Raw genomic sequence first — 14,298 nt, forward strand, 5'->3', positions numbered from 1 at the left:
CTACACATCTGGGAAAGCCTCTATGAGAATTATATTTTCTCTTTTTATTTATTTATTTATTTATTTCTCTTTTTATTTATTTTTTCCTTAATCATCTCCCATGATAAATATTTAATTAGCCTATGGTCATTGAGACTTTAGAGATTTTAAAAGATATTGCAGGAAAATCAGTAAAAATGATGGAGGAAGGACATCTGAAAATTCATCCCTCCATAGAAGCAACAATAACAATAACAACAACAACAACAACAACAACAAAACTGGCAAAAATGGTCAGAATCAACTTTTTCGGAACTCTGGAAATTTAACCGACAGGATTGCAGCAAATTGGGGAGCAATTTATTCAAGGAAAACAAATTAATTTCTGTAAGAACAATGAGATCTGTGTTGCTTGAACTTGTCCTTGACCTTTGCTCTCCATGCCAGTGGTAGCCTTGAAAAACAGCCCACATCCCTGGTACCAGGAGGAGCAGCATGGACTGGGAGGTCCTTCAAAGCCTCATTCCCAAAGAACTGTCATTGTTTTACATGTCTGGTGGTCCCCTGGAAGACCTCACTTGAAAGGCTTGCCTTTGACCTGACTGAGAGCTGTCTAGTGAGAAAAGCCTCTCCTCAGGTGGCATTTTTGGAAAACATTTTCAAGCAAATATTTTAACATGGCGGTTGCATGAGGCAATGGATAACAGTTCGGGGCAAAAAACAGCCCAACCGAAAAGCTTAAAAAGAAAAGCTGAGGAATGAGATGTCCACAGAGACTCTGAAATGTTCCAATGTATTCCTGGGAAACTGGAAGACCACAAGACATATTCCTGGGAATCTAGGAAAATAACTGTTAGCATTAATAAATGAGTTCAGCAAGGTTGTAGGATATAAGATCAATATTATTTCTACACACCAGCAATGAGTAATCCAAAAATGAAATCACGAAAACAATTCCATGTGTAACAGCATCAAAACAAATAAAATACTTAGGGAAAAACTTAACCAAGTAAGTGCAAGATTCACACTGAAAAGTACAAAACTGTTGAAAGAAATTGAAGAAGATCTAAATAAATAGAAAGACATGCTGGATTCATGGACTGGAAGATAATCTTATTAAAATTTCACTACTTCCCAAATCGACCTATGGTTCCATTGCAATTCCTATCAAAATCCCAGCTGACTTCTTTCCAGAAATTGCCAAGCTAATTCTAAAATTCATATGGCAATTCAAGGAAACAGAATAACCAAAACAATGTTGGTAAAGAACAAAGTGGGAGGACTCACACATCCTGGTTTCAAAACTCAGTTCAAAGCGACTGCAATCACAGTGTGCTACTGGAATAAGAACAGACATGTAAATCAATGGAACAGAATTGATAGTATAGAAATAAACCCTCATATTTATGGTCTACTGATTTTCAACAAGGGTGCCAAAACAATTCAATGTGGAAAGAACAGTCTTTCCAAATGATGCTGGGACAACTGTACATCCACACACAAAATAATGAAGCTGGACTCCTACACTTCACACCATGTATGAAAATTAACTCCAAATGGATCAAATATCCAAATGTAAGAGCTAAGGCTGTAAAACTCTTAGAAGAAAACACAGGAGTAAATCTTTATGACCTTGCATTAGACAACAGTTTCTTAGATATGATACCAGAAGCACAACCAACCAAAGGAAAAATAGATGAATTGGATTTTATAAAAATGAAAAAGTTTGTGCTTCAAAGGACACTATCAAGAAAGTGAAAAAACATATAGAATGGGAGAAAATACTACAGGTGGGAAGAATAAGATGCAGTTGGGAGAAGAAAAGTATAGTAGTTGCTAGGTGTGACAATCTCAAAATTTTGAACTCTTACAAATAAAACAGCCACCCTAAATCACCCCAAAGGACAGACCCAAGTTAGTTTTGGTTTTAGCGTTTATGCCTTTCTAAATCTGAGAAGCTGCCAGGATTCTAGTACACAGCAAAAAGTGACGACAACACCCTGAAGTGTGTAAGCTTTTGTGTGTACATAGCTATCGAAAGGAAACCAATGCTAGTTGACCGGGGGAGCATTAGAGCGGCTCTGTGACCGCAGCTCAATTTGCCTTCATAGTGTGGCCACACCTACCTCATTGATATTCTCAACAATGGGGTAAATAATTCAATAGGGATAAGGCTTTGATGTTCCTCTTATTCTCTCTTAGTGCTTATGTTCTTGGTACAATATTGATGTACCACAGACAAGCCAGCATGTGAATGTCCTCTGTCTGGTTAAGTTATATAGCCTTTCTACATTGTAGAGTCCTTCAGTTTCTAAAATCATGGAGCTTGTATTGTTAGGACCAGTGAAGTGACTAAAAGAATTTTTAAAAATAAGCCATCAGTCTGGACCTGCATAGGTGAATGAAGGAGAAACACTTTAAAGTCAGAAAAAAAAGTAGACTTAACATTTAGGATTATCAACCACTGCTGGTTTTCCATAATATATTTCATTCCTGATTTTATCTGAAAGAGATACGATTACTACCACCATTCAAAAAGTGGTACTTTATTAATTAATAAGCTCTTAGCTCATCTTTGAGGTCGATTTCGGATTTCAAATAGACTACCACACTGCTAACTACTTCACCTGATGTTTGTCAATAACATAGAGGCTTCATTCAAGAAACCTACTGACTTATAATTACCTGAAACCCGGTGATGAATCAAGGTTTTGTGGGGCCTGAACCTCATCTACTTTGGGAAATCCTGTCTAATAAAAACATGCACAGTTATGAATACAAAAATCGCTAGGACCCCTCTCAAGACCTTGGAAGGGACCTATGCAAGTGAGGAGCCCTGAGGCCTAAGCTTCGTTGAATTCATGATAAATCCACCTCAGCTGGGGCCCTCTGCCAAACTTATTTAATGCAGGCAACTTATAAACACCCCAGTAATATGTCATCATAGGTAGTAAAATGACTTAACTCGAGGGCGGCATCTTCCCTTGGTGGCTTGCCTTTGGAAAGAGATGCAATAAAGTCTGTATCTCACCATGGCAAATGTTTCCTGAAGCAAATTAGCTTTGTCTATTAGAAAGACTTAGCCCAAAACAGAGACTTAGTATACTGTGACAATCTTTTGAAAGTAACTGTGAATGAGTTTTAGGAGTACAGTACTAATTTATTTCCAACACCAGATAGTTTTGATTCTTTCACTACCTTTTTCTGTCATTTAAGAGGAACACAAATTCAAAAGGAACAAGTTGGTGCCTCTTCCATTACAAATCTTTTCTAACCGACCACCCATTGTCTACTTCATCACCCCCCTCCTCACCTTGTTACCCTGCTGCACAGATGCTAGAATGGCTCTCATATATGTTTTCCCATCAACATCCATCTTTCTCCTTCCAGGATGAAAGCTTCTTGGGGACAAAGTCCCTGCCCTATGCGTCTTTGTATCCCCAGCACTTAGTACAGTGCTGACACACAGTGGGCATGGCACTCAGTGAATGTTTTTGAATGAGTTCATTAATTTTTAAATTGTGATTTATTTATTTATTTATTTATTTCCACAAGGTATTTTCCTGTGTTGCCTACATGACTATAGTGAAACTCTGATTCTTATAAGGAACTCTTGGTGTTATAGGATGTTTAGGAAACGAGGTGAGTTTAAGACGTCGTATTGACGCTACTAAAACCTCCTGGTGAAGGGACCTCATGAGCCTGCTCTCCGGTGTGCTGGCAAAAGAAAAACTGACCCTCGGTGCTCTCTCCCCAAGGTAGGCATCAGCACACTAACAAGGAAAAGGAAGGAGGCCGCTAAAGATAGGCATCTGCAGGAATTGCTAATCCAGCTCCAGACACAGCCTCAGCACCTTCATTAACCCAAAATGAACTGTGTGAAACTGGATTTCTGAACCACAAGACAGGTAAGAGAGTCTTTTCCAAAGCCAGGTGTAGAAGAGCTCTTTACCTTGAGTCTAAAATCGCCTTCGGGCCATTGAACGTACCTACTCTCATTTCCTTGTGCCATGAGAAATCACAGAATTTTTGAGCTGAAAGGGTGTAAAACCCACACTCCTTACTGAAGAGTAGTCAGCAAAGAAAGTATATTGAATTAGGCTACAGCAATGTATTTTCTTTGTATTTCTCACACTACAGCTGAACACAAACAACGTCTTTTTCCACACCTCAAAGCTTCCTATTGGCCACAGATAATCCACTTCAGAGATATATGCTGTTTGAAAAATAATGTTCTGGGTGGCTGGGGAGAGCCCTGTGGTGGGCGTTCAGGAATTCTTTCTGCTTTACCATTTAAAAGAGCTAGTAATGGTTGGGGAAGCACCCACACCTTTTGCTCGCTGACGAATTCGGTGCTAAACTTAGCTCTTTGCAGCTCTGTGTTGCATACATTTTAAGCAGTTAGGAACTTTGCACATGAGCAGGAATCAAAGTGAAATTCAAAAGTGGAACTTCATGGACCATTCGCATATTGGAGAGACATCAGTGGGATTCCATGACAATGCTAATTTGAGTGTTTTTGCTTGGTGCCTTTTATTGCCCGTGCCAAAGATCAGTACTATGGAAAGCAGAGCGTTTCATATATATGAGTTAAACAAGTCTCTTGGCCTCTTTGTGCCTTAGTTTCCTCATTTGAAAAAAAAAAAAAAAAAAATGGCTCTCAAGACATACTTTCCAGAATTCATACTGGGCTTACACTCAGCTAACCAATAACTGCATGATGCTTTTACACACAGTTTTTTACACGTATTCATCTTCGATTTCACTTACAACTTGTGTAAAAACTGCATTCCATGCCAGGCTTGAAACGTTCCAAAGCTCAGTTCTGTGAGTAAATTGCAACTAAGATTTCTACAAAAAAAGACACAAGCAAAAGAAGAAGAAAAATATATATTCTTTCAGAACATTTATCCTTTGGCAATAATTCTAATTTATATATGATGAAACATAACAACACTACTCCCTCCATACACTAAAGAAATCTCACTGTGGAAGACATTATGATTTATACTTTCATGATTATATATGTGGTGCATTAGATACAAAATAGTAAATCTCATTAAATACTTGTGTTAAGTGATCTTTATTTCTCTAGAAAGGCAGCACTATTGACATTTTGGGCTGGATAATTCTTTGCTGTGGGAGGCTCTCCTGTACACTGTTGGATGTTTAGTAGCATCTCTGGCCTCTGTCCACTAGATGCCAGTAGCATACACAGTTCTGACGAGCAAAAATGTCTCCAGACACTACCAAATGTCACCTGCGTGCAAAATCACCGTGGTTGAGAACCACTGCTCTATAATGATTCACTCTGATCTGTGTAATAATTCTCACACTAATCTTTGCTAGAGACAAAAAGGATTGGCTACAAAATTTTAGTAGTAATTTTAATCATATTTCAAAATGAGTAACAAATTAATTTTATAAAAAATTAAGCTTTACAAAAATTCCAAATATAATGAAGTTATACTTGTAACTTACACAAACCGCAAAAAAGGTAGTGGTTCAAATGTACGTCTTTCGATAGACTGTATTTTATTGCAGGATAAATCTCTAGGAAAAGTAAAAGGAAAATATTGCCTCAATTAGCTATTAGATATCTAATTAGTAGGAATAACTAGTAGACTTTAGAATGATAATAATAAATAAGAAGCTTTGGTCTAAACTCCAAACCTTAGGAATTATTACTTGAACCTTCCAGGGCCCCTAACCCTGCCTTCACCTCTCTTAAGAGTCTCACCTTCAGGATCTTCATAAATTAAATATACAACTATGGATCTTGATAGATTTTGGAGGTAATCTTTCCCAAGAGCAGAAGCATTGATGAGATTCCACCTTTCGTGGTCTCACCAAATTCTGGATTATGAGCTCAAAGTTTTTATCTCTATAATCATTATAATTTCCAATATTAAAAGGAATATTCTTATATTTACACACCTCCCAGTATAGTTCTGTTTTTCTAGGTCAATTCATTACCAGAAGAAATAAAAGATACCCTTTCACACAACTTGAAAGGAAGTTACTTCTCTCATTAATATGTAACTTTAATTCAGTATTACACTTTCTATCATATTGACTTTTATTCGAAAATACCTACTCTTGACTATAGCTGACTATCTTATTTCCATTGATTCCAGCTTAGTCTCTCATTTCACCTGGATGGGTATAACTGTCTTCTGACTGGTGTTTCCATCTCTACCCTCTCCCTTTGTAAGCCATCCTCCACGCAATCACCAGATTAACTCTCCGGAAGTGGTTCTCAAATACCAGCATCACTTGTGAACTTACTGAAGATACAAATACTCAGCCCTACTCTGGACCTCTTGAATCAGTAACTATGGGGGTGGAGCCTGTGTTTTCACAAGCCCTCCAAGTGGTTGGTTCTGTTGCAGGCTAAAGCTTGTCCTAAAGCACTGCTGTGGTAACATGGTAGCTTGACATGTTATCCTTGGCTTGGCCTCCAAAGCCCTAGATGATCTGGCTCTAATCTCCTACTCTTCCCACTTGTACTCTACAGGTACTCAGAGTATTTTTCCTGTGTTTTGCCTTTCTCCCACTTTCCTTTTGCAAGCTTATTCTTCCCAAGTTGTCTGTCATTGATACCCAATGGCCCTTCGAGGTCCCGTTTAAACAGCATTGCTCTAGTAACATCTTCCCGGATCCAATTTGAAGTCTTTTTTCCCTCTTTTGTGCTCCAATACCAACTTATAGCTCTCATTGCCCATATTCACTTCTTTCTTTAAATATAGCTATTTTTGCAACCCATGTCCTCTGAGCATAAACTCCTTCAAAGTATGGACTAAATCCTGCTTATGTGCATCGTCTATCATGTTTAAAGCCAACGTGTGGACATAAAGCAAACTCAAATATTTATAAAATCAACAAATAGCTGGGGAGTGGATAGAAGGAGGAAATGACTGTTCTAAAAGAAATGTAGTTTTATGACTTCATGGTGCCTCCACAGCACTTTGTCATTATGGTTTGAGCTTATATGTTTATTTTCCCTGTGAGATCATGAGTTGCTAAAAGGAGTCCTGTCTTACCCATCTTCGTGTTTACAACACTAGGCATAGTGCTGATTAGCATATTCTTTTTTCGCTTTTTTATTGATTGGCTTTTTTTTTTTTTTAAAGAATGAGAGTACTTACGCTAACCTGAAATAATCAGATTATAAAGTATTACATAGTAGAAGTAATGAAGGGCCTATTCCACTGTGCAGTTATCTTATTTGTTTTTCTCCAAACTGTGTAAGGTTTGGAGCCCAGATGGCAGAGAAGAGACTAATATAAAGGTGATAGCCCCTTAAGGCTTGGAAGGTCTGATAATTAAAAGAACTATTTTTAGGGTCATGTGAGGCTCTTTATACCCACTTCCCTTAAGCCTTTTATATTTGCAAGAAGAATCTATTTGCTAAAGAGGATCATTAATTGGCTTAATAAGGATTAATGACATACACAGCTTTGGATGCCATGGACAAAGGACAAAAACTGAGTTTTTATAGCAAAAAACACAGTTATCTCCTTATCCCTAAATAAAGGAAATACGAGGCAAGCATTTCCTCTTTGATAAAGAAGCTAGAGAGGGAATTCCCTGGCGGTCCAGGGGTTAGGACTCGGCGCTTCCACTGCTGGGGACCTGGGTTCAATCCCTGGTCAGGGAACTAAGATCCCGCAAGTCGTGTGGCGTGGCCCAAAAAACAAAACAAACAAACAAACAAAAAACAGAAAAAAAAAAGGCTGGAGAGATTTTTGTTAGGGGCATTTCTGATATGCTTATTTAGTGTAAACATTTCTAAATATACCACTTAACCATCATCTTAAACATTCTTAATATTGGTATCACAATTCCTGCATCGAAATCCTTAACAACAGTTTGTTCTTTTGGTAACTTAATGTGTTCTTGACAATACTGATTTTATTTTTAAGATTTTTTTTTTTTGATGTGAACCATTTTTAAAGTCTTTATTGAATTTGTTACAATATTGCTTCTTTTTTTTTATGTTTTGGTTTTTTGGCCATGAGGCATGTGGGATCTTAGCTCCCTGACCAGGGATCGAACCCGCACCCCCTGCACTGGAAGGCAAAGTCTTAACCACTAGACCACCAGGGAAGTCCCTTGACAATACTGTTTACATACTTCATCTACTTAAATATTTAATATTTAAATGTTAATTTAATTTAGATTAAATTATCAAAGTTATGAGTTAATGGCATTCATATTAATGTAAGTGTTCTATATTTTCTTGTCCTGTAGGGGACAATTTGAGGTTAACTTTAATTCCTCTCATTTCACTAAACCAACTTTTTCAAACCTTTTCTGTAAAGACCAGATAAGTAAATATTTTAGGCTTTGCAGGCCACATACAGTCTCTGTCACATATTTTTCTTCGTGTCTTTTTTTTCTCGTTTACAGCCCTTTAAAAAATCACTTTTAACTTATGGACTGTATAAAAACGGACTGTGGGCCAGATTTGATCCATAGGTCATAAACAAAATATAAATACAGATGGAGAGTATATGAACACTTATATAACAAGGTTCATATGGGAGTCTATAATTGCTCAGACCTCATTACCACTTTTCCTCTACAACTAAAGTGTATTTTTCTATCTATACCTTGTCTATATAATGAAAAAATTAAAAATGAATAGGAGATATATAGTGCTAGTGATGGGCTGGGACCCTACACAGACTTAAAGAATTGTAGAATTTTATTGCTAGGAGAAACTGAAGAGATTATCTAACTTGAACCCCTTAATTATTTTATAGATAATCTACTTTATAGATAAGAACTCATAAATAAATATGATTAACTTACAAATATCGGAGGGATAGCAAGCCTTCAAAGGAGTCCTTATGTATTTCAGTCAAATAATTTTCACTGAGAATTCTGAAAAATGAAAAGGTTATTTCTGGATCAAACTGCAAAATAACTACAACTATGTACTACATAGGACTAACTCCTGTATGTGGAGGAAAGCTGGGTAATGGTGCCACCTAAATAACCTAATTCTTATCTAATTTAGGGATGGTGATTTCTGCTCTGTTTTCATTTAAACCTTCTTTTCACGTCCTCCTTTCTGTCCATCTCTCTCCATCACGCACGTGCACGTGTGCGCACACACACACACACACCCACACACACCCACGCCCCACCCACTCTTCCCACCAAATCATATAGTTAATGCCTACTCTCTAGATCACGAAGTCTCTGTTAGAACCCAGCTCTGGGTGGCACCAACGTTGCAGAGCTGCCCTTCCCTCCTCTCTTTCCCCAAACCTTATTGGGAAGTCCCACACACAACTGTATCAGGGCAAATGAAGCCATCTGATTTTTTCCCGCATTAAAAATTTTTTGAAAACTAAAATGTGCATAAAATATACATAACTGTTCAATAATTCAATTGAACAACTGTTCAACTGTTTAATAATTACAAAACAGACCCCCACGTAATACCATTCATGTCAGGAAAGAATCCTGCCAGCATCCCAGAAGACCCCGTGTGCCCTTTTCCAATCACAACCCTCTCTCTGACTTCCTAGAGGGAACCACTATCCTGACTTTAATAATAATTTCCTTGCTTTTTAAATGTAGTTTTGCCTTTTCTCTATCAGCCATAAACAACACAGTTTAGTCTTGCTTCTTCTTGAACTTTATATAAGTGGAATCATATTATATGTATTATTTTCCACATTGCTTCTTTCATTCAACATTATTTTGTAAAATTATTTTATTTTTGCCTGTAGTATGTAGTGTTGCATGTCCAACTACATGAGGCTTCTGAGTATTTGAAAGTGGCTAATGTGACTGAGTTGAATTTTTTTTTTTTTTTTTACTGCTATTCTTGTCTGCTTACATTCTTTTTATGTATGTATGTATGTATGTATGTATGTATGTATGTATGTATGTATGGCTTTGTTGGGTCTTCGTTTCTGTGCGAGGGCTCTCTCCAGTTGTGGCAAGCGGAGGCCACTCTTCATCGCGGTGCGCGGGCCTCTCACTATCTCGGCCTCTCGTTGCCGAGCACAGGCTCCAGACGCGCAGGCTCAGTAATTGTGGCTCACGGGCCGAGTTGCTCTGCGGCATGTGGGATCCTCCCAGACCAGGGCTCGAACCCGTGTCCCCTGCATTGGCACGCAGACTCTCAACCACTGCGCCACCAGGGAAGCCCTGAATTTTTAATTTAATTAATTTCAATTATTTTAAAATTAAAATTTTAAAAACTGATACTCAGTGTAATTATTGGAAAATGTTTATGTTAGCAACAATTTGCATATGTGATACTACATTTTTGACTGTAAATTTTATGAAATCTCAATACCGATCAAGTATTTGTAATAAAATTTAGCAACCAAATTGTGATTTCAAAGAGTTAGTATGGGAAAAAAAATATAGATTCTCTCATTAATTTTTAGATTGATTACATGTAGATATGATAACACTTTGGATATTTTTAAATACTTAGTATGAAAAAAACATAGAATATCTTATTAATAATGTATATAATGATTACATGTTAAAATGAAAATATTTTGTAAATAAGGGTTAAGTAAAAGATATTAACATTTATTTCATCCGTTTCATTTTACTTGTGTTTTTAAGTGGCAACCAGAAAATTTAAGATTACTTATGTGGCTTGCGTTATGTTTCTGATGAAGTGTATGACTTCTAAGTATGATTATACCACACTTTATTCATTCAACTGTTGGTGTATACTGAGATTTTTCTAGTTTTTATTTATTAAAAACAATGCTGCTGGGCTTCCCTGGTGGCGCAGTGGCTGGGAGTCTGCCTGCCAATGCAGGGCACGCGGGTTCGAGCCCTGGTCTGGGAGGATCCCACATGCCACGGAGCGACTGGGCCCGTGAGCCACAATTGCTGAGCCTGCGCGTCTGGAGCCTGTGCTCCGCAACAAGAGAGGCCGCAATAGTGAGAGGCCCGCGCACCGCGATGAAGAGTGGCCCCCGCTTGCCGCAACTGGAGAAAGCCCTCGCACAGAAACGAAGACCCAACTCAGCCATAAATAAATAAATAAATAAATAAATAAATAAATAAATAAATTAAACAAAAACAATACTACTTTGAACATTCTTGTATTTGTATCCTGATACATATTTGCCCGAGTTTGTCTAGGATGTAATAGGGATACAAAATTGTTTCCTAAGAAGTTGTGCTATTTCAAGTTGGCAGATTGAAACATGTCAAGTCTCCACCCCTTCAACTTCCACCAAAATCCCTAAGAATGACATAACTAGAATCCCTAGAAAAGATATAACTTAAGAATCACAACCTTAGCTCAATGCGTGGGAGCAGCTCCACAAATGCTCCCCTACCAGAAACGTCCTGGAGCTACTACAGGGTGATCAGTTGGAAGAGTGCGGTAGGAGCAGCCTACAGCTCACATCAACCCCACATCTTTCCCCCTTGATCCAGGCAGCAAAAGGTGTCTTCCTCTAGGCAGGAGCAATTGGTGTTAGAAAGGGGGCAAGGTCTCAGAACCCTGGAAGAAAGGTATGCACTCCCTGACTAGCCACCAGAAGTCACCTTCCACCTCTGCCTTATTCTCAGGGGAACCCATTGGGAGTAATAAGCCCCAACAGCTCATTTCACTTCTCCCCTAAAGCTGGGAAACAAACGTAGTAGAATCTCAACTACAAAGATGAATTACACTCAGGAAGGACCAAACAATGTGAGAAAGCCAACTCCATTAAGGACAGAAAACAAAAACAAACATAAGAGCTTATAGCCAATGAATCAGAGTTAACAAAGCACAAGAGGACCTTAGGATAGCACAGTTATTACCCTCAGACAGATGTAAGCAGATAGTGCATCCATTAATCAACTCAAGAATATACAAATGAAAAGTGTTGGCAATAATAAAAAATCTCAGTATATGAGAAGCAGAAATGACAGTTAAAAAATAAATTAGGAAACTGAGAGATCCAGCCAATGACTTCTCCAGAATGCAGAATGAAGGGAGCAGGAACGATTCACAGTCAAGCCTGACGCCTGGGTCTGCCAGAGGAATGTTAAGCCCTTTGCTTCCGCTGGTCTCACGATAAAGACTAGGAACATGCTGCGGGGAGGAGGGGGTGGTGTTTTGCACCTGTTTCTTATATCTGATAAGCAGGAAGGCACATAGCCAGTATCCCAAGAGTGGAGTGAGGGAGTAGTAGAGAGAGCCAGTACAGAAGAAACTCTATAAGACGTCAAAGGTAGGTTTCTCTTGCCTGGAAGAATCCCCTTCCTTGCAGGTGATATTAACAGTGGTACGTCCTTCAGGAGCCTTGGGGATCTGAGCACAGGCTATGTTGCCTTGTGAAACTATTTCCACTGAGTTCTGCATTTAAAACCTTCTGCTTTTCACTCACAGTGTCTCTTGGTCACATATTTATATTAATTCCATCTCATAGCTTAATTCCAGCTCATAAATTAATTCTTTACTCATAGCTTATGAGAATTAAAATATTACTACCTGGAAACTCTGCAACTCAGTTATTAAGGTGGTTCATATTATACAGAATATAGTCACACACATTTTTAAAAGATCACTAAAACAAAAACACAAAAGACTTCAATTCCCACAAAGAACTCTTGGAGCCCTGAGCATGCTTCACAGACCCTGACCTCAATTTGAAATTCACCATGTTAGAAGGAATCGCAGTGATTGTCAGAATACATGTTAGGGGGAATGGTCAACAGGTGGTGCTAAGACTGATTGTTTTCTCACCTCTAAGTAGTGGTTTCACATTTCCATGGAAATGATCCAAAAAGAAAAAAACCAAATCAATATGTCCAACGACATTTATGGTAACCCTTTTCATACCTGCAAAGGTAGGAAAAAGCTCTACCTCCCCATATCGCATAACCAAACTGTATGTATATACCATAAATGATATACAAACGTCACAGGAAATGATGGTATATGAAAAAAAGCTACACAAAAGTGGAACTCACATATACTGATTGTAACTTTGAACGTTGACAAGGATTCAGGAAGTACAGCAAAGAGATGGGGGCTGATCCTCCACTCCTTATGGCACTGTCTTCTCTGATTGGCTGATGCCCATACCAGACTGGTTAGAGTTTGAATATCATGGTAGGACAGGGGGTAACCAAACAGTATGTATTTCAAATTAATGGGGTTTCTTTCTGTGAAGTTGTTTGGATGACAGGATAGTAGAAATTTTAAAAATAACAACGGTAAATTCAGCCTAGAAGTAAAGTTTAGACTGAGAATGAGTCAGTCACCAAAAAATTACCCAAAAAGGAGCTTCAAATAAGCAATAACTCAATAACTGAAATAAAATACATTAATCTGTAGAACTCCAAATATTCATTTTGACGGAGGAAAAAATTTTTAAACTATGGGGAATCAGAGTTAGAGCCAGATCTAAAACTTTCTCACACCATGAAAATATCAAAACCAGGCATGAAGTAACATTTAAGAAAGATCCATGTCTAACTTCTGACCAGGGTTCTGGTCTACGGCAATCTTCTGAATTTCACATTCATTCTTGATTCTGTATTATTGACAATTATCCTTCTCTCCACCTCTGTAGCTTCTAGGAAATTGAGAGGGCTCAGGGTTTGTTTGTTTGATTGATTTAACTATATATATAATGCAAACAATTGGCCTTTCTGGAACTGATTTACTCTGCTTCCCCTGCTTTCTTTCTCTCCAAAGTACTTAGCAATGCTTGAAATTATACCTATCTATTTATTATACTTATATACTTATTTTTATATACTTGTAAACCCCCTGAGAACTGGGATACTTGGGCTGTTTCATTCTTGGGCCTGTAACCCTAGCATGTAAAACAGTTCCTGGCATATAGTAGATACTCAAAAAATATTTACTGAATGAATTCAGAAAGTGACAAGTTATCAACTATCAGATACCTTTACTTAAAACAAATTATCCATTTATCGTCACTCATGAGGATAAGTACAGGAAAAGAAATGTCTTTCTTCTCCCCTACATTTGTGACTCAATCTTTTGAGACAAGAATCCTTCGAGAATTTCAGAAAAGCAATGGTTCTTTTCCCTAAAAAACTGCACTTTCTTGAACCCACGCAAAAGTGTGCATGCAATTTCGACTTGTGGATCATCCTTTTAGGGCAGAGGTCTGTGAATAGAGAGGACTGAATCCAGAGTGCCAAACTTGGATGGGAAATAAAATTACATCTCAGTTTTCACAAATCTCTAACTAAAATCAGCACTTCCTTCCATTATGAATGTAGGCAACGAACCACAGTAGATCAGCAGTATAGTTAATTTGGTCCCCAACAGAAATCACAGGTCATTTCATATCACGT

General features: G+C 38.0%; 1 protein-coding gene across 1 annotated transcript in view; it reads right to left on the minus strand.

Moving 5' to 3' along the window:
- LOC130705832 (leucine-rich repeat-containing protein 37A2-like) overlaps window positions 1–14,298 on the minus strand; it is a 44,201-nt gene that overhangs the window by 22,187 nt on the left and 7,716 nt on the right. Inside the window, exons 3-5 of the mRNA XM_057535185.1 lie at window positions 8,797–8,868; window positions 5,461–5,532; window positions 4,750–4,830 (exon numbers count right to left, since the gene is read on the minus strand). Of these exons, the coding sequence (XP_057391168.1) occupies window positions 4,750–4,830; window positions 5,461–5,532; window positions 8,797–8,868 (225 nt within the window). The remainder of the gene's footprint in view (window positions 1–4,749; window positions 4,831–5,460; window positions 5,533–8,796; window positions 8,869–14,298) is intronic.

This window comes from Balaenoptera acutorostrata, chromosome 20 (assembly GCF_949987535.1).
Source record: "Balaenoptera acutorostrata chromosome 20, mBalAcu1.1, whole genome shotgun sequence".
Lineage (NCBI taxonomy): Eukaryota > Metazoa > Chordata > Mammalia > Artiodactyla > Balaenopteridae > Balaenoptera > Balaenoptera acutorostrata.